Below are 24674 nucleotides of genomic sequence, written 5' to 3' on the forward strand. Positions count from 1 at the left end.
TGAGAACTGATGTGGGAGCACAAACGTATCCAAACAGCAGCGCCAATGACAATGATCCTGTCTGACAGGCAGTAAGGTGGGTTGAAAATTAGGAAGGATTGTGAAAGACTTACAGGAGGGAGCACAGGAGACTTTTGCTGCTCGTAAGAGAGCTCAGCGAGTTTACACAAGTGATACACTCCTGGCCACATAACACTAGATGTAACTGTGGAGATCCCTTGTAATTCAATACTTGACCACATAAAGTCAACAAATTAATGACAAAGAGGGCAGATCCACCAAACCTATCCACCGAAGTGTGACTCATTATTAATAAATTTTAGTATTCTAATTAAATGATTACATTATTAATAATAAATTACTGAAAATTCATCTTATGCCCTTGGAAAAGCTCCAGCAACACACGAAGACTCTCCCTTAGATGACAAGTTACAGAAGAACTTCAAAAGAAGTACAATTTACTGAGACTCGAGATTTCTTCAGAACCGAAGAAGGAAATTGGCCATTGCAGCACTGAGCAGCAGCATGTCTACTTGTAAGGGTTGTGGTGAAGTGCAAAATATCTGGCAAGTTTACTTTACAACTTTTTGAATCCTCCTGACCCTCAAAATAGCAGTAACACTCCCTAGAGCCAGCTCTATTTTCATATGATTAAGCAGGAGTGGTAATCCTTTTCAATTCTATAAATTAAATCCTGCTTGAAATGGCTCTCATGACAAACGTCTGTTACAAAAAGTGAAAGTGAAACGCTGTTAGACATGGAAATGAAAAGCAAAGAAAACTTAATTATCACATGAAAATTAGTATTTTTCCTGACAATTTATTTTCCTTAGGCAAGGGTTTGCATGACGTTTAATTTCCATAATAAAATGTCACAGCTGATTCGTTATTTTACATTTGATTAGCATTTATCACATTTTTGGCGCATTCACAGATGAGTTTTGGACTAAAGCCAGAGCAATTTTGTTCCAGAGTATCACCAAAGCGAATGGACAGAGGAGCATTTTTTGGCCATAGAAGTCTTTACGCCTTTTTAAGATGGGTATCTAATGACAGGTTCGGTTTTATTCTTTGGGTTTGGTTCTTCATTTTGTTTGAATGTCCCATTTTGTGTAAATTAAGCCAAAAAAAGCCCAAACCATCCAGTTTAATATCGCTCATCTGTAAGACACTCTTAACTCCAAACGGTGGAGTTAGGAGGAACCCCCAAACTCAAAGTGAGCCCTCGTGGCAGAAGGACAAGTGACGAGCCGAGAGCCACGTCCCGTTCATATGTTTCACTGCTCCCGCTCCCTACATCGCTCCATTTCCATAATGTGAGAGATTCTGTGCCGAAAAAGCCTCAAGGGAAACATTTTATCAGTAACTGTCCAGTGAAAAAAGAAATGTGTTATTACTTCCAGCTTAATCATGCTGCCAAGTATTCTCTTTTTCACAGAAAAATCCAAGCTTTCTGCTGAAGACATGCACGAGGAGAGGAACCCAGCAGGCAGAAGGAATAACCCCTGTGTGCAGTCAGACCCACAGACAGCCCAGGCCCCAGAGGATTGTATTCTAAAGGAAAGTTGGCAAACACCAGGCCTTATATATCCCAATGTGAACTTTAAACTAGACTTTCCCATTCCTGCTGACATCTACCTTGAACACCGGTCACCGAAACGTAACAAGCTGTTCTGCAGCCAATTCCCCAGCCCTGGAGAAATGGTTGTTTCAGGCAGGACCCTGCTCAGTGTAACACGTTACTGCAGAGCGTAGAAAATTAGAAGTTTTCAGGTGATGGGGCAGGCAATGAAGCTTGGCCTCTGAGGCCAGGCCCGCTCCCCCGAAGCGCCCTGCCGTATCAGACATGTACTCCCCTGACAGGGCCTGCTTCTCTTTCTGAGATAAATTGATTTGACAGGGCAATATTAACAGTGCCCTGAGTTGTTGAGAAAGCCGCGTACAACCAGAGATCTTTGTTCACCTGCCTGGGCTAAGCTCATGGGGGCGGATGTGAAAGGTATTCCCGATTCAGTGACTCCAGAAAAAAGGAAAGAAGCAGCTCAGAAAACCCACACCATCACAATGAAAACATAACACAGCCTGGGTTAAAAAAAAAAAAAAAAAAGAAGGAAAAAAAAAGAAACAAAAAATGCAGTCTGCAGGAAAGCATTACAAAGCTGGGCAATGAGGAAAAACACCGTGTTTCTAACTCTGCACTAACAGAGCAGGAAGACAAAGAAACACATTAGAAAAGAATTCAAAATTATATATTATTCTACACACTGATACTGTACATATTTCCAATGATATAGAAGAAATATGGAACACAGTCAGCATCCAGTTACTGGCTCAGAAACACAAACTGCAGCACACAATCTTAGAGACTGCATCTGTTGAATGGCACCAGTTGCCCACGTATGGGCTCTGCCTTATGTAAACCTGTTCCTCAAAGTCAACTGAAGTCAAGCTGCCTTTATTTACCATGGAACACAAACATGCAGCTGCCAATCACTGCTACTCACTTGCTGTGCAGCAGCCTGATCACAGGCCCCAACCTAATCTGTACCAGGAGGCAGAGAACTACTGGCTACTGACAGTCCTGTCTTGCTAAAAAAACTGACATTTCAGAAACTAATTATTTAGTGACAGAACAGGGCTCCATAGCTAACGTGATCTAGAATCTGATTTAGCGGAGGGCTGTTAGAGTTAGAGTAGTATGGTTGGGTAGTGGCTGGAATTGATGATCTTTAAGGTCTTTTCCAACCTGAGTAAATCTATCATTCTAAGTCATAACTGAAAAGCAAGAAAAGCCCAATTCGCCTCACTGCCCACTACTCCACATGAGAGGCTGGAAACCATGCACTTCGGAAGTGAGCCCTTGTTCCTCACAAAGCCTGTGACTTGGCTCAGCATGCCACAGCACGTCAGTGCAGATACGGCCTTCACACCTACCTCACTTATAAAACTTTCCCAACTTTTTTCTATGTTCCATTACATCCATCCCAAGAGCTCTGAGCTGCAGCCTTCTTTTAATAGCTGATGTCTGCTCTTAACCCTTTTAAACGTCTTGCTGATTATTTCATCCCTTCCAGTCAGCTCTGTGCCCAGTATGATTCCGGAACGCAGACTTCAAGCAGAACTTCAGAATGGCGCTTTGCTTTTTCCTCCCCCCGCATTCAAATGACACAAACACCAAATATTATAACAACAGAAATTATCACATATACATTGTTACCTTGTTAATCTGCTCATTTCTGTCGGCTCTTTCTCATTTGATCCTGACAGAGCAATTCAATTACAGGAGAGTGAACAACATTACCGACAAACACTATAGGCGCCGTTAAAATGAACCGAGTCTGAAGCCTCTCCCTTTAGGCTGCAGCAATCTATTCCGGAGCTCCATCTATTATAGCTGCAGGGGTATGATTTTAAATAATTGGCTTTTATAAGGCGCAAGTCATTTTAAGTAGAAGTTGCTCCAGAAAATGAAGCAAGGCTTCCACATTTACATTTCATCTCTTTCAGACAAAACCTGAAGATTAACCTTTACAGTTACACAAAACGGCGTTTAGAGGGACACTTTTCTGAAGCATTGCTCCTCAAGTGAAAAATCACAATTACCCAAAAGCATCCACAAAAAAAGTGCTTTGGGTTGCCAGTATTACCAATTGCTGTACTCTAGACAAAACAGTTACAAACAGCAACCGCCTCCAAAGGATTTTGCTAGAAACCACTTAAAAGCATTAACCCCTATCAGAAGTGTCTGTGTTTGGACTTTTCACCCAAGACCTTCACACAGGACACCCACTGAGGCTGCACATGTGGACTGCCCAGCTGGCTGCTGCCAAGCAGATGCATGAACCTGCCTATAAACTACCTTGTGCTTAGCGAGACCCTCTCCACTTCCAGGTACTTATTTTCATAACACTTCCAGGAAACTTCTATTAGCAGCTTACTCTTTTCAAGAGAAAACTCTCAACCTATAAAAGAGGCCTGAATGCTTCCTGCTCTGCAGCTAATGGACTGCTTCTTTCACTTAGTAGGTATTTAAAAAAAAAAACAACCCTACAAATATTTTGCTTCATAATTCAGCATCATACATCTGCACATCCAGCAAATAAAAGCACGCACACACTATTCAGTATTCAGAAAGCCCTGCCTCCCTACTAAATTCCACCAAAAGCCACATCAGAAGTGTGACTGTAAACGTGGAGTTTATTATTAGTTACTACAGCTTCAACAAAAAACATTTCTGTAAGAACTGAACATTTTTAATTCTCAAATTGAGTCACTGTAAGGAGGACTGGAGTTCAGGTATCTCACTCAGTGGATCACAATGTAAATCAGCCTTCCCTCCTACTGAAAATTTACTGCATACCATGGTACGCACATGGCCACAATGCAGGGGAAGATACCTCGTGCCTCAGCAAGTCTCCAGCTGTGCAAGGAAACCACTACAAAGAGGCATTACAAGGAGGAACTATATTACGAAGAGGTACTGAAAGACACAGAGGCCCTGGAGCACGTAAAGAGAAGAGCGACATGTAAAGAGGGAGCCAGTATTGTTCAATCTGGAGAAGAGGAGGCAGTTGGAGACCCTTATCAATCTTTACAACAACTTGAAAAGAGGTGGTAAAGAGGTGGGGGTCAGCCTATTCTTTTCAGTAACAGAAGGATATGGGAATGGCCTCCAGTCACACCAGGGGAGGTTCAGGTTGGATTTTAGGGAGAATTTCTTCTCCAAAAGAGCAGTGAGGCTGCCCAGGGAGGTGGGGGAATCACCACCCCTGGAGGTGTTCAGGAGCTGTGTGGATGTGGCACTGAGGGACGTGGTCAGTGGACACGGTGGGGAGTGGGCTGACTACTTGCTATTAGTGGTCTTTTCCAACCTTAATGATTCTATGATTTCTTTTGTTTTCTGACCAAAAAAAAATTTGAAGGTTTTTGATCGCTGAATGTTTTTTTCCCAGCAAGAGAAAATGTTTCCCACTGAATGCAAAAATGTGGATGGAAAGTTGGCCAAGTTTATAGTTAGTTTAAAGAGATTTAGTGCCTTCATCATCCCGACTGCAAACACATTTCTAAGCGGACAAGAAATCATCTGATTATAAAGTAATTGAGATCTGAAAGTACTCAGCTTTCACAAAATCCCGTCCTTGGACGCGTTCAAGGCCAGGTTGGACGGGGTCCTGGGCAACCTGATCTAAATGTGTATGTTTGGTGGCCCTGCTAGGCAGGGGGGGTTGGAACTACATGATCCTTGAGGTCCCTTCCAACCCGGGTGATTCTGTGATTCTGTGAATGGCCCGGGTTGAAAAGGACCTCAGGGATCATGAATCTTCAAACCCCTCTGCCACATGCAGGGCCACCAACCTCCACATTTAATGCTAGACCAGGCTGCTCAGGGCCCATCCAATCTTGCCTTGAACATTCTAGGGATGGAGCACCCACAACCTCTCTGGGCAGCCTGTTCCAGCACCTCACCACTCTCTCTGTAAAGAACTTTCCCCTGATATCCAACCTAAATCTTCCCTCCTTCAACTTAAAACCATTTTCCCTTGTCCTGCAGTTATCTACCCTTTCAAAAGTTGATTCCCCTCCTCTTTGTAGGCTCCCTTTAGGTACTGAAAGGCTGCAATGAGGTCACCCCTCAGCCTTCTTTTCTCCAGGCTGAACAAGCCCAGCTCCCTCAGCCAATCTTCATAGGGGAGGTGCTCCAGTCCTCTGATCATCTTTGTGGCTCTCCTCTAGACCCTCTCCAACAGCTCCCTGTCTTTTTTGTACTGGGGGCTCCAGACCTGGACACAGTACTGCAGATGGGGCCTCACAAGAACGCAGTAGAGAAGGACAATCACCTCCCTGTCCCTGTGGCCACCCCTCTTCTGATGGAGCCCAGGATACCATTTGCTTTCCAAGCTGCAAGAGCGCACTGCTGGCTCATGTTAAGCTTTTCATCCACCAGGACGTCCAGGTCCTTCTCTGCAGGGCTGCTCTCAAGAACCGCTCCTTCCAGTCTGTATGGATGCCTGGGATTCCTCCAGCCCAAGTGCAAAACCTTGCACTTTGCTGTGTTGAACCTCATTAAGTTCACCTGGGCCCACCTTTGAAGTCCGCTGAGTTCCCTCTGAATGGCATCCCTTCCTTCTACTGTGTCAATTGCACCACTCAGCTTGGTGTCCTCAGCAAACTCACTGTGGACGCACTTGATTCCATCGTTGATGTCATTGATACAGATGTTAAAGAGCACTGGTCCCAAGACAGACCACCAGGGGACGCCGCTCGTTACCGGCCTCCAACTTTATAACAACAGCACTATCATCTTTAACTATATCCACTTTGAACAAAGTGCTCTCCAAACCTACCTCCCTCAACCCCAGGAAGAAAGAACCCACCCATGCCTCAGACCCAGATCCAATGCACTTAAAGACTTCATACCACACTGTCTCTCAAGGGATCTTAAAAGAAGTCCTCAAAATGGCAGTTTTCATTTCCCCAGAGACTTCATCTCTGCTTTCTGGATGGTTCTGCCACTGTTAGTTTTATTTCCTTTTCAGAAAAGAGCAATTTGTTCAACACCTGGTGGAAATTATTTTCTCTATAAAGCATTCCAGGGCAACATCTGCCAAATCCTGAGGAACTGAGAGTTTGTTCTTTTTTTTTTTTTTCCCTGAGACGGCTTTTTTTTTTTTTTTTTTTTTTTTTTTTAAATAATCCAGCCTCCAAATTATAAAGTTCTTCTGGAATACAGACCTCAGAGTATTTTCTTAACAAACTGAACACAAAATAGAACACAGATCAACATGTCTGAAGCAGGAGAACAGTACTGAACAGGTCACTAATAAAGAGATTAGAAAGTATTGGCTTCCTTGGCTCCTGGGGTACATCACAGTGATTTGGTTCCACCCAGACTTTGTGCCTCTAATCACAACTCTAGACCTGGCCAGTCAGGCACTTTTCTCACTGTCAACTTAACTAAGCCATTCTTTGTCAGTTGACAGACAAGGATATTCTGAGAGACAGCATGAAAAACCTCACATAATCCAGGACAAAAAATATGTACTAGTTTCCCCTCCTGCAACAAGATGATTGGCTTGGTGGACAAGGCTGTCAGGCTGGTTGAGCACAATCTGTTTTCCATAAATCTGTGTCGACTGTTCCCTATCATAACTTTCTCCCCACAATGATAAATACACTATGGAGGAAAATCCTCCAACCTTATCAAGCTCAGGGTGTGGTAATTGGCAATCTAGAATATCCTCTTGGTTAAGAATCTACAAAAACACCATGGATCTGGAAGGTCATATTGCTCTTCATACAGGGACTTTTGTTCCTATTTTCTCTCATTACTTAGTCCCAGAAAAGACTTTATGCTAACACATGAATGCATCAGTACTGCAGTGTTCTGCACAGCGTCCAAATCCTTTTCCACAACTAATCAGGGATATCCAGCTGTTTGTTTAGCAGCTGCTATTCGCTTTGGAGAACCTGACGAAAGCAAGTTTCTATACGTAACAACTCTTTTTGTTGGCATCAAAGCAACAAATAGATTGTGCTAAGAGAAGTAGATCAAACTTGAAAGCAGGAAACAGGGATGCAAACAAGTTCTCTATAATCCACCCATTTCACTGTCTCCAGGTTAACATATTCCTATAATTTGGTTCTCTCAGCCAATTTTGATACGTTTGTGAAGAATCAAAAAAGAGGATGGAAAGAGGACACAAAGGGTAGCATTCTCAAAAGCTGATAAAATATATGTAATATGCTAAGAAAGATTGGAAAGTGACTCCTCTGGTGAGTTCACAGAGGGACAATCCTGTGTTCTGTACAGGGCAGGAAGATAAAATGTTCTAGTGTTTCAATACTGGAGAAGGGTTTTTTTTCTGCTGAGAGGACGTGTCATTCGCAGCTAAAAAAGAGACAGCATAGAAAGTAACAAGGAAAGTCCAGCTGTTCTGGCAAGCCAAATAACTGCAGGTAGGACCTGTGAGGTTTTGTATCAGTCATGGTACGAAATAAGATTGCCCAAAATACTTTTCTATGGAAAGCAGCACACGTGCAATATACACCTAGGACTGTCATTACGTTCAGTAGATCGTCGCTTAAACACCACAAAGTAGAAGTCAAAAAAACCACTGCATTACTTTCTTGAACCAAAAATGACTGCAATGAAAAACCAAAATACATCGTACAGCTAAAACTTTGTTACTTCTGTATTCGTCACAGGTTTCATAAATACTGTAAAAATGACATGATTTAAAATATGATTTCACACCTTAAGGTGGCTTCTGTGGCCTAAACAGTAAAAAAAGAGTTGAGCCACAATGAAGGTTAATAGTTACTAGTTCTGAATAAAGTCTGGTGGCACAGATCACTTTAGAACCAATAACAAAATTAAGCTTTTAGTTCTCAATACTCAGGATCTTACAAACAGGTACCAAACTCACAGTGAATTTTATAGTCCAGTGAACTCTGATTAAATAAAGAAGTTACTCAAAGCCACCGACACCAACTTAATTTTACTTCCAAGTAAAAATGTAATGCAAGTATTTTTTTAATTAAGAATGAAATTTCACAAAGGAAACTCTCCATAATTAATATTTTTACCAGTTTTTTTCCTGAAAGCCAAACTGTATTGCTGATCTTAAACATCTCAGTGTCTGAGAATTTTCCACCAAGGCTTCCATCCATTTTTCTATGACCAGTGTTTTGAACACCACACCTGAGTGTTCACCTTTTAAAACAGCTTCCTCCAAATTATTATCTGCTGGCTGTAATGAAAAATTAGCAGATAGACTGCTGTAACATTCTGCATTCTTTTTCAACTTGTGACAAGATTTTAGACACCTGCAGAAAAGAGATAGAGAGCATTTGGAGACTGAATGCTGTCATTTAGAATTAGTGTTGATGTATTACCTCTGTCACAGCCCAGTGGTGTAAAAACTGGTCCAGATCTGTTAGGTAAAGACGGACAGGTGAAAGCTGTGTCTGGCTAATGTGTGGTTTTCCTCTAATGCCCTGGAGACTAGTCAACTCCTCTCTTGAAAACCCTAGAGAAAAATAAGCAGTACAACAGTGTCACGAGACAAGCCAAGCACTTTTCTACTTTAACAGCATCATTCACAAGATCTTGCTCGGTATTTTAAATTAAGTGTATCAAAATCTGCTCTCTGATTTCCAAAAGAGAACAGCAAATCGAAAGAATCCCAATTTAAACCATAACGTGGCATGCAAGACCATACAAAGGCCACATTATATTTTCAACACACGTATCTTTAAAAAATGAAAAAGCAGACACAATGCATGACAATTCATGGGGTGTTCACAAAATAATGCAGGGACTTTCAAACAACCCCTGGGGCTTAAAAAAAATTAATTTGCCTAATCATTTCTAGCCAGGTATTAAATGCTTTAATAAAGCAGAACTGCTGATTCAAAACAGTCAGTTTGTTCTTATTTTCATTTTCTGCACCATCAATACCACTGCCATCAGTTTTTCATGAAAAAGCTAATTTAGAATGCAAAGTAATTGAGAGCTAGAAATTATTGTCTTTACCACAGGGAAAGTTACTGGAAAATATTTCTCAGTAACATCATGCCATTTTAACCACTGCACCTTCCCAAAGTAAGTTGTAACAATAATTCTGTTCTGTGGGGACATCTGAGTGCAAATCTAGCAGGGAGGTGATTCTGTGCACATGACAGCTCTGGGCAGTTCCCTTCAACATTTATTCAACACTTCATTCTGATGGTATTTTTTTAATGGTGCAGTCATGTCCATAGGTAATCCAAAAGGCACTTTATGTTCGAATTGTTATAAGCCAATTGGAGACATTCTTTTCATCAGATGAGTCTAAAAAAAAAAAATTCTTTCAAGCTATGCACTGAATTTAGATTTTCCTCATACTTCTTAAAAATATTTGCAAGACATTAAGAAAAACTAAGTAAATATTCACCAAAATGGAAAATCAAAGCATATAAACAGGGTGTCAGAAATCGGATCAAGAGGAAAAAAGGATGTATCACAACAAAAATAAGCAACTAGATCAGAATCTCTTTCAGGAAGTAACTACTTCACCATTTATTCCAAGTTATACCCAGCAACCGACTACCAAAACAAATTTCATTTTGTTAATTCTAAATTATGACATTCACATGAATTACCTATAAGGGTTGAAAACAAGAAGCTGAAATAGTCCACATCATTCACTGCATTATCCTGCACTTGGCACTTCCAGCCCGCAAAGGACGATCTACACAAAACCAACAGTAGATAGTTTATTAAAAAAACATGTCATTAAGAATTCACAACCTAATGGCATAATGCAATCAATTAGCATGGCTAAATTATTAATGTCAGCACTCCTGTTTCTAACCGCTGTTGTCAGAGTTTTGAACAGCTTCAAAAACAGAATTTGGTGTGTTCCAGACAAATAACACTGAATTTTGTGCCCCTACGTGGGCTCTAGCTGTCATGCAGACTGAATTACTGAGGTAGCAAACTTTCCTAAACCTGCTATAACCTTTCCTACAGCGACAACAGCCAACACACACTAAATTAATTTGATTTCCCTTACTCGTATTTTTCATTACGTTCACTGATTTTGATAAAGCCCTTTGTACCAACAACAGATACCATTTCAAAGCAGCTTCACTGTCCACTCTAGAGTAGCTGAAGCTATTAAATAAAGAATTGAAGACCTGCTTCACAATTTAAAGCACATAAAGGAGCAATGGGCTAAGACACAGCAAACCTATCGTCGCAGCTGCTTGACCTCTCCCTTTTCAGGGGCAATCTGTAAGACCATCACTTTTGTTTCTCAAATTAAAAACCATACATACTTGTGGAAACGTAATGTCGAGTGCTAGGGCTCTGTTTGCCCTGCTTTCATTCTTCTCTACACATCTCACTCACAGTCAGTGCTACGGGCAATGTGCTGGGCTATGCAGATCTTTCGTCCAAAGCAGCATCACTGCCCTTCTTTGCTCCTCACATTAGCTTACCCACAAGCAAGATTCTGAAGCTTATGGCTAAGTCTCTGGAACTCCCTCACATGTTTGACCAGTGTTGGTTTGCTACTCATACCTAACTGTTTTCAGGCACATGGAAACAGAACAAGCGTTTCAAGCATCCCAGCAGGATACCATGCTAAGTGTCACTGGCGTCTACATACAAGGAAGCAGAGAGAAGCACTGTTATTCTGCTCGAGGATCACAAAAAGCCCGCAGAAAGAGACTACTGAGTGCTTTTAAGACTCATCTGAAAGCAGAGCTGCATTGACGCATGCACGTACAAAACCAGAATCCTGGAACTCAGTTACAATCTACTTTTTTAAAATGCCAAAGCTATCACATACATAAAAAACATAAACTAGCATTCAATTAAGAAAGTGACAGAGGAAGCTGCCTATAATCTTCAGCTTCGCCTTTGTGCACACGCCTTGGAGTACAATGTTGGTACATGTCATTGTCTCTAAAAAAAAAACAAACCCATCTCATTAACTCACAGATGAATGGATTAACCAAGAATATGTAACAAAAGATCCTACAATCACAAACTTCGTAAAACTGGAGGCCAGTAACTCAGCAGTAATATTTCCAATCAGGTCTCATCTTCAGGTTCAATACTAATTTTTTTTTTTCAGAACAGAAAAACCTTATTCATAGTGGAGGTTTCTCTTATGCTATTTTTCCTACTGTCAGCACTGCAACAGTTCAAAAATGAGTATAAGACTGAAAGAACAGCAACAGCTGTGGAGTAATGCAGCCTCAAGCATCTTCAAGAGCAGCACACAGGCCTGACCTACCTCTAGAGCTCCACTTGCACATATAGTATAATTGAAGACAGACCCCTGCTTTGAAGACAGAAAACACTAAGTACTCTGAAAAAAAACAGCTCTTAAGTGTTTCATTTAATTCCTCCATCTAGCAGGTACTTCTGTGTTTCGCATTTTCCTTGCCTCAGTTCCTCATTTGTGTGGGCAGGCAGCGTCTTTCCCCAGCATCTCCTACAGCTGTGAAAAACACAGCACAGAATCCCACAAAAGGAGAAATCACTTGGTTTTCCAAGTGGGATACAGACACAATACAGTAAATAAAACAAGGGGTCTTCTCCCAAAGGAAGAAGTATAACTTTATATAAACACTCTTCCAGTGACTGTGGTGCATTTAACACATAATGCAGCATGGAAAAAAATAACACAAGGTCATTAAATCAAGGACTGGATCAGCATCTCACAAATACACTGTACCAGATTAAAACTAAGACCCATGTCTTACTCGTAGTGCAAGCACAAAAAGAACACTACAGCATAAAGTTAATTTAAACACAAACCCTAACTAGTTATCAATGCCTCAACTACCTCAGAATCCCAATGTCTATAGCATAGCTGAAGATACTCCATTTTGGGATTTGTGTTAAGGTAAGCCAGAAATAGAGAACACAGAACTAAAACTTATTTCTAGAACAGACATTGACATACTACAGTCACATTACAAACCATTTCGGAGATCTCATGTCAAATCTAGTAACACTACTACCATGGATGATTAAGAACTACGTGCATTTTAAAATGGTTAAATGCTCATAAACGGGATGTTAAACATTTTACAAAAAATGATCTGTAGATGGAATAGAGGCAACAAGCTCATTATAATCTCTCCTCTTTGAATAAATTTTCACTGCAATGGGAACCTGTTATCAAATTGTATCGGTGAGGCCCTTCCAGACAGCTACTCCAAACTCACATTTAACTACCATTTCCAAGGTTATCCACTCTCCCTAAGAACATCTCTACCAAGATTTAGTACTGCACCTTTAGGTAGCCCTTTTCATACACCAAATGGTATTAAAAGGAAATCTGAATCCAATTAACGTAGAAATCACTGCTTCTCTTGCCATTAGCATAGAACACAATCTATGACAGCATGTGTGCATATCATTACTTCTACCACTTGCTGCTAACTTTTAACAGCAGATTCATCTCTGTTCATGCCGTTATTTTCAGCTTAGGTTACATAAAAGGATTGCAAATAAAATTTGTAAACTGTAGTTTGTGCACGAGTAATTATTTCTCAACCAAATCCTATTATCATCATTGTGATTCCTCATCCAAATTAGCTACCAACAGATTCCTGGTTCAGGCTTCAGGTGTTGGTTTTAACACAGACATAAGAAGTTTTAAAGTAACCTAAAGGGTTCCCATAGAAGAGCCCCAATGAAACTTGCTGGAATAAATTGTAGAAATTATTACTATTATTTGTTGTTGTTGTTCAGTAATAAAATTGAAAATAAGTATAATGAACCTCAAAAATACTGAGTTCAGTCCTCAAGTATTTTTTAGAGCAAGAAGGAAAATCAAATACAAGATTCACAGTTCCTTTGAGACACTGATACTTATTACCCTTTTATTCATAAATGTGAGGATTACACAATGCAAGAAGTCTAAGATGAAAGATCTGAGTTTTCTGTTCAAGGAAATCAGAATCCAATTCTTTCAAATTCCAGGAACCAGGATATTCTAGCACGCAGTGTTCCTTAAGTTTTACAGAAGCATTTAAGTATTTGGAAGAGAACCAGCTGAAAAACCTAACTCACTCTGAGCTGAATGACCCCATTAAAAGTTTATTTTAACCACTGATCAGAGAGCTAATCAAAGCCTCCTACAATTGTCCCTTCACTTCTACGTCACAAAATTGTACTGAAAGGAGTTTCCTAAAAGGAGTTTTTTCTGTCTTCCATTGATACACTTCAGTTCCACCCAGAACAGGCAAATACTGTCAGGCACGGCCATCAGCTGATTCACCCATTTCCTGGACAAACAAAAATAAAAATCCACCCGTACTCCAACTCAGTGAAAAACGAATTAAGAAAGCTTAGCTGAAAGTTTTTATATATTTGAGGAGAACCCCTCAAAATAGTCCAATGACCAAGTCTCTCTGTTAGGAAATAGGAAACTGGCCTCCCTTTCAGAGGAAGGTGGTGAACACAAATTTTCTGCATCCTCAGCAAGTGCGTCAAGCGCTGAGATACCAATAACAATTTCTCTTTTAAGTTTATCAGGAGATGAAAACCTACCGAAGATCCTCTACAGCCAGCAGCCTGCCCCACGGCATGAGGAAGGCACTCAATCATCTTAGGCAGAACTCATATCCCTGTTCACTACAGAAGAAACTGTGCAGGTTCCCATCTCAGCAGAACTCTTCTGGGGACTCATGAGATGTACTGCTGTAACTTCAAGCAGCTACACATCACATTACGGAACCAAACAAAGCAGAAGGGAATTATCAAGGCAGGACGGCATTCACTTCCCAGCCCTAAGAGAACACAAGAATGAGCTGAACAGCTAGCAGTCCTAAGCTTCCACCTGAGAAGCTAACTGGCACTTACAGAATGTGGAGTGAGGAACATGATGCCAAATGTTACTTAATATTAAAATAAAGATCTGTAAAATTCACACCTGCACTACACAAATTAATACACTCTGTAATGATGAACAGAAGTAGCTGATACATGAATACTTACTCTGGAGTTGGGAATAGACAGTATGTTTTCTCAGAAACATTTTTTGGCCTTACATGGCTCTTAGAAGCCTTCATAAGGGGTAAACGTGCATGAATAAGGAAGAATTATATTCCAGCACCTCTGAGGATATATTCTGAATACCTTTTGGTTCTATAATACTTACAAAAAGAAATCCAGAAAACTAAGATACAGTGTAGGAAAGGTCTTCCCGTGAAGAGGATTGGTTTTAAGGGTAAGAAAAGGTGGACAGAACTGATCAGGTTCATACAGCAGAAGACAGACATCCTTGGAGGCTCATGAGATCTTTGCAGGCACTTTGCAGTTACTGTAGCCTATCCAGAAACAACTCAGAAAGAGAAATGACAAAGCCTACCAACAATGTTCACATTACTCTCTCTACCAAAGTACCATTCAGTCAGCTTATCCATCTACCACAGCTGACACACCACCACCTCCCAGATGCACATTCTATCTTTCTGCAACTCATCAGAACAGAAGTCAGCATCTCTTTTTGCCTACCCAGGAGTCTGGATAAAGCTTCATTGTAAGAGAAGCAAAGTGAACTCATTCTTTCACGATAGTTAGAATAAACACACTGCAATCAAACATGATAAAGAAGTCGTTATCACTGCATGAAGCAGGTCTGAGTTTTTCTACAGAACCACAGACCTGCAATGCAACACCTTTTATCACTCACAGATCTTCCACTGATCAATCAGGTGCTGCACACACAAGTCTTCCAGAGAAAGAGATGAAGAAATGGTTTCCTTTCTCTTTTGACTTCCTATTTTAATGACGTAGGCCATCTACAATCTCTCAACGCAGTGAGCCTGATATCAGCCTAGAGAGTTCAATTATCAAGACTAACCCGCTTAGCTGCCTCTCACTGGGAGCAGGAGACTTCCACCAGGATGCTGGAGCAGGTTCTCTAGAGTTGAGGACTCCAATCTCTTCAGCACACTGCTCAGCGGTCACTGTCCAAGCTGCTGACTAAAACCCTTCCAGGACAATAGCATACAATCTCTCATTTAGTGAATCTCCACACAGCAGCACTACAAACGCCTCGTGTTTTACATACACACCTAGCTGCAAAACCAGTAGCGCTATCAACAAACTTTTAACGTGGTGCTTATATGTAAAAATATCTGTGAAGTATAAGGTAAAGAAAGAACCACAGAATTAGCTGGCACGAAAATTTTGGCAAGTACATCACAACACGTCCCAAATGTTCCCACGTTCCCATTCTAAATAATTACATGCACATAGACAAAATACACTGGAAGGAACAAATCCACAGGTACACAAATCAGTTTTGTGTTACACTGTCACAGTAAGGATTGGGACACCATGTCTGCAAACCAGATTTTGAAAGGGCAGGAACCCAAGACAAGCAGATGTTGAAATTACAGAAAACAGCATCTCTGAATACAGCATCTCTGAATACTTTTCCAACCCTGCCTCCATGTTTCTTTCATTCACACCAACTTAGCTGCAGGCAGCACAGGTCTTGAGCATAAACTATGGAAGCAAGTGAAGAGTTTTTCCTCTACCTTTAACAGGCTGCTGTACATAGGCAATCATTTGCTAGTGGTGTGAGGTTATCTCTTTTTAAGGATCAAGTGCTTCCATTTGGAGATGTGGCAAAACACAACAAACATCCGCAAGGAATTAAGAGGGATTTGCAGAAAAATATGAATCCTATTTTTAAAAAAATAACAATTTGAGCTATGCTTTGTTAAAAGTAAGCCTGTCTGCTACTCATTTGCTCTAAGGTTGCGAAAGCTGTCTGAAGAAAAAAAAATTGCTTACACATTATCAACGACAGCACAAATCAGAAAAAACATTCACTAATGAGCAAAAGGCATTTACTGCCTGGTGCAACTGTAAATGCAGTAATATAATTCTTCTCCTCTTGGTTAGGGATATCAAACTGCAAACAAGAACACGGGGACAAATTGAGAGGGCTATGTCCGTAAAGAAAAGCTTAGCATTCTCCCTTTCAAGTCTTAAGCTTCACATAACAGTGAGCAAGGTTTGGATGAAAGAATGTGCTATAACACACACAGACCTGAAGCTCAGGGTGAGCACAGACTTCACCTTTCTTATATTTTTCTTAGCAATCTACTCGTAACAACTACACCTTCCTATACCTGTATGTTCTTCAGCCTATGCTCCAAGATGTATCTACCTGACCTTCCTTTGTACCACTTGTAGACTTGAAAGCAGAGACAGAGGGAGGGTGTTGTTTTATTTTAAATGAGAGAAAAGCTCTCATTTGCAGCAATGAGTTACGATATTCTCTCCAAGATTCTCCCTGCTTGTAAATACTTATTTAGCAATGTTTTTTTTTCACTACATCAATGCACTCCATGAGTCTTTAATAAAGCAGAGTGCAGGCTCCTAGTGAACTATGCTTTATATTCTCACTGTACCTCCTCAAGCCACATTGGCAAAGGCTACAGATCACATAACTAAGAAAAGTATATAAAGTAATATTTACTAAAAACTATAACCTAAAACAACTGGATAGCATATTTGGTGTTTGTTATAACAGGAGGTAGAAGTCCACTCAATCTTCCTAAGCACCAGACTCCTGAGGCCAGCAGGAACCAACACGTCCACTTGCTTGATGAGATGCTACCAACTGCCTTTCTTTTCAGAATACTGTAAAGCACAACCTTTTAAGGAAATAGTCCATCTACAGGGATGACAAGCAGAATGCAAGTTATCCTCAGTTATAATAGCTTATGAAGTCTAGGAATTCCCACGTCATTTATGTCCGGAGACATAAATGACAAAAGACCTCCAGACATCCCTGGAGGTGCTCAAGACCAGGTTGGATGGGGACCAGGGCAGCCTGGTCTAGTACTAGATATGGAGGTTGGCAGCCTTGCCTGTGGCAAGGTGGTGGAGATTGATGATCCTTGAGGCCCCTTCCAAACCAAGCCATTCCATGATTCTATGTCTTGCTTGGAGAGAGTGTTCAGCCTTTGTGTATGGCTTTCATCCTTCTTTTCTACAGCAGCAGAAGCAAGTGGGAGAGAGCCCAACAAGAAATGGCTCTGTGAAGCCACTGGAAATCTCACTTATGCACACTTCAAATGAGAAATGCCATAAACTAATTCCCTACGAACACCTTTTTATTTTAAATCTAGGTAGTACAGTGTTATCTGTGCAATTCCCTGTTGCAGTGATTTCCAGACACTCCATTCCAGTAGATAAAATTGTTTTAAAAGCTTGTAACTATTATGCATAAATAAAGCATATGAACAAATTGCATTCATGTGATTACGCCAAAAAGATTTTCCTCACTTGTACCACAAAGCACATTAAGAGGAAACAGAACTTCTCCCATAGCAGCAGCAATCTAATATCTTAGTTAAGATATTTGATTACAAGGTCATATTCTACATTTCTTAATCCAAATTTCATAGAATAGAATACATCACACTAAGTACTCAGATTATATATTAACTATAAGGGCTGCTCTAAAAGTAAGTATTAATTTATTACGAGTATTCTGTACCCAATACATTTTAACCATTCTTTAATTAGCAGACATCAATTAACTACAAGTTATCCCAATAAATCATGAACGAAAAATAATTTTTGATGTTAATTCTCTTATGAACATGGCATGTTGCATCACAACAAAAGGTTTGTCTTAATACATTAAAGCTCTGCCACATAATGACAACTCCATCTTGCAGATTCAGGGCAAACACTTTATAAAATATTTCCCATATCCTTCCATTTGCTTCATAAATCAGAGTGTGACTAAGAGAACTTATTTCCTTCCAAGAAGCTGTTACCTCTAATTTCTCTCACCCTGAAGTCACAGACTGTTCTCATGTTCCTCCAGACCTTTCCCCTTCTGTAGGGAAAAGGGTTTTCATCCCCTAACTCTCCATCTCTCAAATCCCAACCTGATTGGATTTAAAGTTAATTACATCTCAGGTCCTGCACAGTAGTGATTGGGGAAGAAGAGAGGGGAAGGTAAGCCAAGCCACCACATTCAATCTCTTATTTTCATGTGAAATTCATCAACTCTATCTAACCTAGAGAACTGACGGCAGGAAGGCACATTCTCTGGCAAAAGACATCAATTAGTGTTGTCTGGCTATGTTTGCACTTTTAAATTGCCACCAATCTAAACAGGGTGGCTCTACTTAAGCCACTATAAATGTCCAAATGGTTCTTGGACTGCACTCTCTAGGACAGCTTTAGTGAATAGAAGCCAAAAGCACGTCAGGAACTGTTCTAGTAATTTAGCAGCATGGATGATCACTCTTGTAAGCCTTCCCGTTACATACAGCAATAGTGGCAGCATCATCTCTCAGCACATGCAGTCCAGCACGGCTCATTCGGTGGCTTCCTGCAAACCACCTGGCTACTGATCTCACCATCACAAAAATAAAAAGTGGAAAACACAGGATGTCTTAAAGATCCATTTCCAATCAACAAAAGCTTTCAAACTGTACAATAATTGCAATTTCATGTTCACGGGCTGATACCATGACAGGACAGTGGTTTAAGCCATCTACATACATTTACTATTCACTTCTACAGTTTGCACACATGTGCACACACACAAGATATGTAAGTTTTTTCAGTTTATAACGACTGTTCCTGGGATAACTTTAACAGTCTTTTTATCATCCATACATACATTCATCAGATTCACTATCACACAGCTTCTCCCCGCAAGCATACATGGGCATGTATGCACATCTGAGGATGCTCCTAAGAACGTACGTGGTCCAAGAGTCAAAATAATGTGGAAATAAAGGCTTTCAAAGACACTGAAAACAATTACCACATACAGCAGTGAGCTACTGAATGCAATCTATTAAAAGCATGACAGATAAGCAGGTGGCTTAGCAAAAAGAGATTTAGAAAAACTACCCCCTCACAGAGAAAACCAAAACGCGATGGAAGAAAAACAGTGCCATCTAGTGACAACACCATTTTTACTGATAAATGAGGCCCCCTCAGGTGCTTTGAACAAAATTTAAAGCTAAAGCATCAGAAAATGTCCAAGGAATCACATCGGGGCACAGCAATAAGTTATTTATATTTTAAAATAGTACTGTTATTTTCAAGAACTTTATGATTAACTTAATCACAATGACACAATTCTGGTAAATGACTGCCAGATAATTACTTGGTCCCTCTTTCTTTCATCAAGGCTGTACCCTCTGCCATCCATGGTATACTTTCATTCACTCAATTTTAAATACCTCCTGTGAGGTATATGCTATACCCTCTTCCTACACAGTCTATTCTAGTACTTCCCTCTAGCACACTAAGCAAATATTTTTCTTACATTCCACAGTTACTTTTAATCCTGATAAAAATGCTTTCTCTCATTCCTCTTCAAAAACCTTTTACACACACAAGAATTTCCTCCTCCTTCACAGTCTTATTTGCCTAACAATGCCAATTTGTTAGTCATTCTCCATTATCACAGCTAACAGACTTTCTGTTCTTTGTCTGCTCTCCTTTAGACTCAGTCCAGTTTGTCCACATCGTTACTCAAAAGCAAGCCACTAAAACGAACACAGTAATCCAGCTAGGCATTGCTGATAAGAGCTAGAAAATTACTTAATGTACCCAACGTGCAGTAATAGGTAATGAAGTTTGTAAAAGCCCAGATACACTTCAGATCTAGAAAACGGATCACTGTTTCCTCAACTGCACAAATCTCTTTCCAAAAGAGATTCCAAAAAGATACATGAGACTGTTCCATTCTCCAGAAATTAATATCAGTTGTTTGTTACTTATCTCTGTGCTTTTGCAAGCATGGTTACTAATTTCAGTCACCAAAGAATGGTCCCAAAGAATTTTTTTTCTGGGCATCCACCTCACAGCAGCCAATTTCTGCCATCATTTTGTTTCTCCAATTCTTATAGGCATCCTACAATGAAATTCTTAAGATAAAAATCTACGACTGGCCAGAAAATAAAACACCTTTCACAAAACAAGTTTTTGAGCCACAGCTGAAAAAAGGTCAAGCCTCCTTTCAAGTTCCTTAAGACTCCTACTACTAAAGTTGGCAATGTAGGTGAGAGTATTTTCAATGCCATCGCATTCATTTTGTCTATAAAAGCCTTATTTAAACCTTTACAAAGACTTGCATTATTTTCAGGTGCATTTCTAAAGACAACTGATCAAGTTCCTATTTAACACTGACTCCTCTTAACACAGTGGGAACTGACTTACCAAAGAGAAACAATGCTCAGTTAAGATTAGTATCTCTTCCACAAGTTTCATTTTTCATAGTTATTTCAGATCAACTTCTTAGGTCGATAATCCACAGCCTCTGAATCCAATTTCATTTAAAACATGTTCCAAACACCATAAATTAAGATAAAAAGACTTTCTTTACACCTCTGAGAAATGAAAGTTGCTCCTCCTCTTCTGTTGCACAATGTAACCCTACTTCTAGTAAGCACACCACCCTCCAGCAGACTCTCACATCTTCTGCCAAAATGATCAAATGCCCACAGCCCACCTGGTTAGTACCTTCAGAGTACAGCTATACTGTTACTGAAAAAATCTCCCCTACTGAAAATCAGATAAGATCTAATTTAAAAAAAATTAAGCACCTCAGTGTTTTACTATTTTCAGTTCACACAATGCTTTCCTTTGATTTGTTCAGTTTGCCACTGAATTCTCACCATACGGCAAGGAATTTTCTTTTTTTTTTTTTTAAGTGGAGACCCATGTTCCCAAAGCCAAAAAGAGATTTTCATTTTTACAGCAGCAATGTGTTATGCGGAGAATATTATAAATTTTATCACCATCACATCATGCTCAAGTTATATGGCTATTTGGCAAAGCACTGTGTTGTGTTATTGTTTAAGAAAAACACTTAAGTTCCAAAAAGCACAAAGAAAAAACAAATGTTGCTAAGTATAATTCAGACAAGGTTAGATACTGTTCATTTATGCAGTCTCCAACAATACTTAATAACGTCATGAAATCCTAGCCTCCACTCACTTCCATGGAACAGCAACCTCTCCCTGACTTCATCATTAAACTCAAGCCAGAAGCAAAACAACAGGTGTGTGAATAATTTCTAACAAGGCACTCGCCCAGTAGTAACCATGACTTGAATATTTAAGCATGATAATTATAGGAAAAGCAAGTTTTAATGCTTTAAAAACAAAGCAGAACAGGAGAATACACACTGGTTGGTTATTTTGCACTACAAACACTGTCAAGTCAAAGTATTTATGAGGTCAAGCCAAAGAATCATGGAGCAGTTTGGGTTGGAAGGGACCTTTAAGATCACCTAGTTCCAACCCCCTGCTGTAGGCAGGGACACCTCCCTCTAGACCAGGTTGCTCAGAGCCCCATCCAGCCTGGCCTTCAATGCTTCCAGGGAGGGGGCATCCACAGCCTCACTGGGCAACCTGTTTCAGTGTCTCACCACCCACACAGCAAAGAACTTCTTCCTATTATCTAGTCTAAATCTACCCTCTTCCAGTTTAAAGCCATTTCTCCATGTCCTGTTGTAACAAGCTCTTACAAAAAGACCCTTCCCAGCTTTCCTGTAAGCCACCTTCATGTAATGGAATGAACAATATTTACAAGGAAAAGCCACTACCAGTGGCAGACCAAAGACCACAAGTCTTAAAACTCTGGGTAGAGGGTGCTCAGTACCACATAAGAAATATGATTTTGTTGTCAAGCACTGCAGAAAATTGGTTAGCATAAGGACACAGTCAAAGGGAAAGTGAAGGAGTATTATTTGACAGAAGCATTAAGTTATGTCATGGTGCCAATTGTTACATTCTGTATTGATCTTTTGAGATTTAAACGTGTGCAAACCAATAATGAAGTTCACGTTTAACAAAATCATTGGTGTTTTCACCCCTAATAAAAGAGCAGATTGAGCACGTTACCTCATGCGCAGTATCCCAATAAGGGTAGCAGCAAGCTCAGAGGACATTCTTCCCATGATACAGCAGCGACTCAAGCAGGCCAGCAGGCTGGCAGGCAGGCACGGGAGGAAGTACACCAGCTGCACCAGCCGCCGCTGGGCCTCGGCTGGGAGAAGAACCAGAGTGCCATCTAGTGGATCTGAAACAACACAAAGAACGAATTACAAGCTAGGGACAAAATACACTTCAGATTCTTCTAAAGTAGCTAATAAACTTAAATGCAACAAAATTTGGAAGATTCTATCTTTTGATATTTAAATGTGCCCTCTCACATTTCTGATTTCACATCTTCAAGAGCAAGCAGTGCAAGCTTATCTTCAAACTGGAACCAAACTAGACCACTTCATGTGCCTTGGTCAAGACAATTAACTGAATGCATCACAATATTCTCAACAAAATTGCCAGATCACACCACAACATAACTCCAGAGAAATGTATTTTTTTTTTTTTAAAGTACACTTTACAGGTGGAATACATTAATGGAAGAAAAAATCTTTGGGAAATTTTGGCGAGTGTATTTAAAAATGTCAAATTTCAAACTTCTTGAAATACACAAAAAATGCCATCAGATTAAAGCCCTGCTAACTTTGACCAATCACTCTGCCACTCTGACAAGTGACATACATGGTGCCATGGTTCCATTCAATCCACGTTGCAAGACTCTGAACAGATCTCCCCCCACACGCAGTACACACTTGATATTCACCTAGAAAACCTGTATATTTTCAACATACTGCAACTTTCCTGCCAAGTGACTGAAAAAATGCGGTATGCTGTAGTGCAAAGTCTTACCATATATTTGAACAGCAGTGGCTTGTAAACTTTGCAGCAGTTCCTTGTTCGAACGAGAAGCAGCAGAATGAATGATATCGATCAGCTGATTTGAAAGCTCGGGGTTTCTCAGGCCAAGCAGAGCAAGCTGCTGAGGCAAGCCAGCCAACCAGCGAGATAAAACCTTACTTCGACTTCTAAAGAAAGGGAGCAAAAAAATAACACAACCCTTCACCCTTCCTAGTCTTGACTAAACTGCTTTAACATTAGGTGTAATTAAATTACAACCAACTGCAATAAGACAATTTGCTTGTCATAAATATATTAATATTTCATGTGAAGAGCAGAGCACGCTGACATGATATGAGGGTTACAATAAAGGTATTTATTTGATCCATAGTTCTTGCAACACATACTTTTAACTCTTCTTGAAAGTATTTCTTTGAACTGTAGGCCAGCAAAGCAACATCCCCAATTCTGAGGACTTTTATCATTTTGTATTTAATGAATTATCAGTCAAGCTAAAATTCACTGTGACTACTACGTCCTGAATGCTACTGAACTCCCCAGTCAAACTCTTACTCTTTTTACCAAATTTTCAAATTCAATTCTATCTTACTGACATCTTGCTGTTCAATTCAGATGCATCTTAAAAAAGAACAAACAAGAACTCGCTGCTTTGAGTAGGAGTTCATAACATTATTTTAGTTCATTTTCTTTTCCTATCTAACTACCACAGTAAATCAAGCATTTATGTCAGCCATAACGAAGTTCATCTTTTCCCCATGCTGAAGATCCAAAACTTCTTTTTCATCTGCTTTCAATTCTTAATCAAATGGCGATTAAAAAGCAACAATATTAAAAAATGAGACTACAATAGTTTTCTAAAGCAAATCCAGAACTTATTACCTCCCCCCCCCCCAAAAAAAAATTAACCTGAGTGACCTGAAAATACTGCTTTGCCTCTTTATTATAGACTTTATAATACTTCTACTTATATTATACATAAACCTGTAAATACTGAGATTAATGAAGATTTTTAGATAGGTCTTTTACTTGCACTGTCTAAATTTCAAATTAATTTTTTCAAGTGAAATTTAATTATTAATGAAATAATTAAATTACAGATTCCTGTATCCTATTTGTCTTCTCACTGAATTCCTAAGGCATGCAGGCAAACTACCTCAACCATGACTCTCCTAAAGGTGCAGTCATTCAAAGACATTCACTCTCTTAACAGATTTGTTACCTCCAGATATACAAAATCATACCAAAAACTTTGACCAAACCACTTATGTAATTCCTCTTCCTAACCACAAGCCATTCACAGCCAAGTCATTTATTTTTCCCTGTGAACATTAACACAAAGCTGAACATTGCAAATATAGAAAACACAGTAAAATGGAATTGTAAGGGATAACTGGAAGAATAATTTAGTTTAATTTGCAGGA

The 24674-nt window shown here is 39.9% G+C and overlaps 1 protein-coding gene across 2 annotated transcripts in view; it reads right to left on the minus strand.

The window, feature by feature from the left end:
- TEX10 (testis expressed 10) overlaps nucleotides 1-24674 on the minus strand; it is a 48348-nt gene that overhangs the window by 5512 nt on the left and 18162 nt on the right. For both annotated transcript variants that reach the window (XM_048940364.1, XM_048940365.1), the window contains exons 8-11: nucleotides 23245-23420; nucleotides 22414-22591; nucleotides 10144-10232; nucleotides 8896-9029 (exon numbers count right to left, since the gene is read on the minus strand). In XM_048940364.1, coding sequence (XP_048796321.1) covers nucleotides 8896-9029; nucleotides 10144-10232; nucleotides 22414-22591; nucleotides 23245-23420 — 577 coding nt within the window. The remainder of the gene's footprint in view (nucleotides 1-8895; nucleotides 9030-10143; nucleotides 10233-22413; nucleotides 22592-23244; nucleotides 23421-24674) is intronic.

This window comes from Lagopus muta, chromosome 3 (assembly GCF_023343835.1).
Source record: "Lagopus muta isolate bLagMut1 chromosome 3, bLagMut1 primary, whole genome shotgun sequence".
Lineage (NCBI taxonomy): Eukaryota > Metazoa > Chordata > Aves > Galliformes > Phasianidae > Lagopus > Lagopus muta.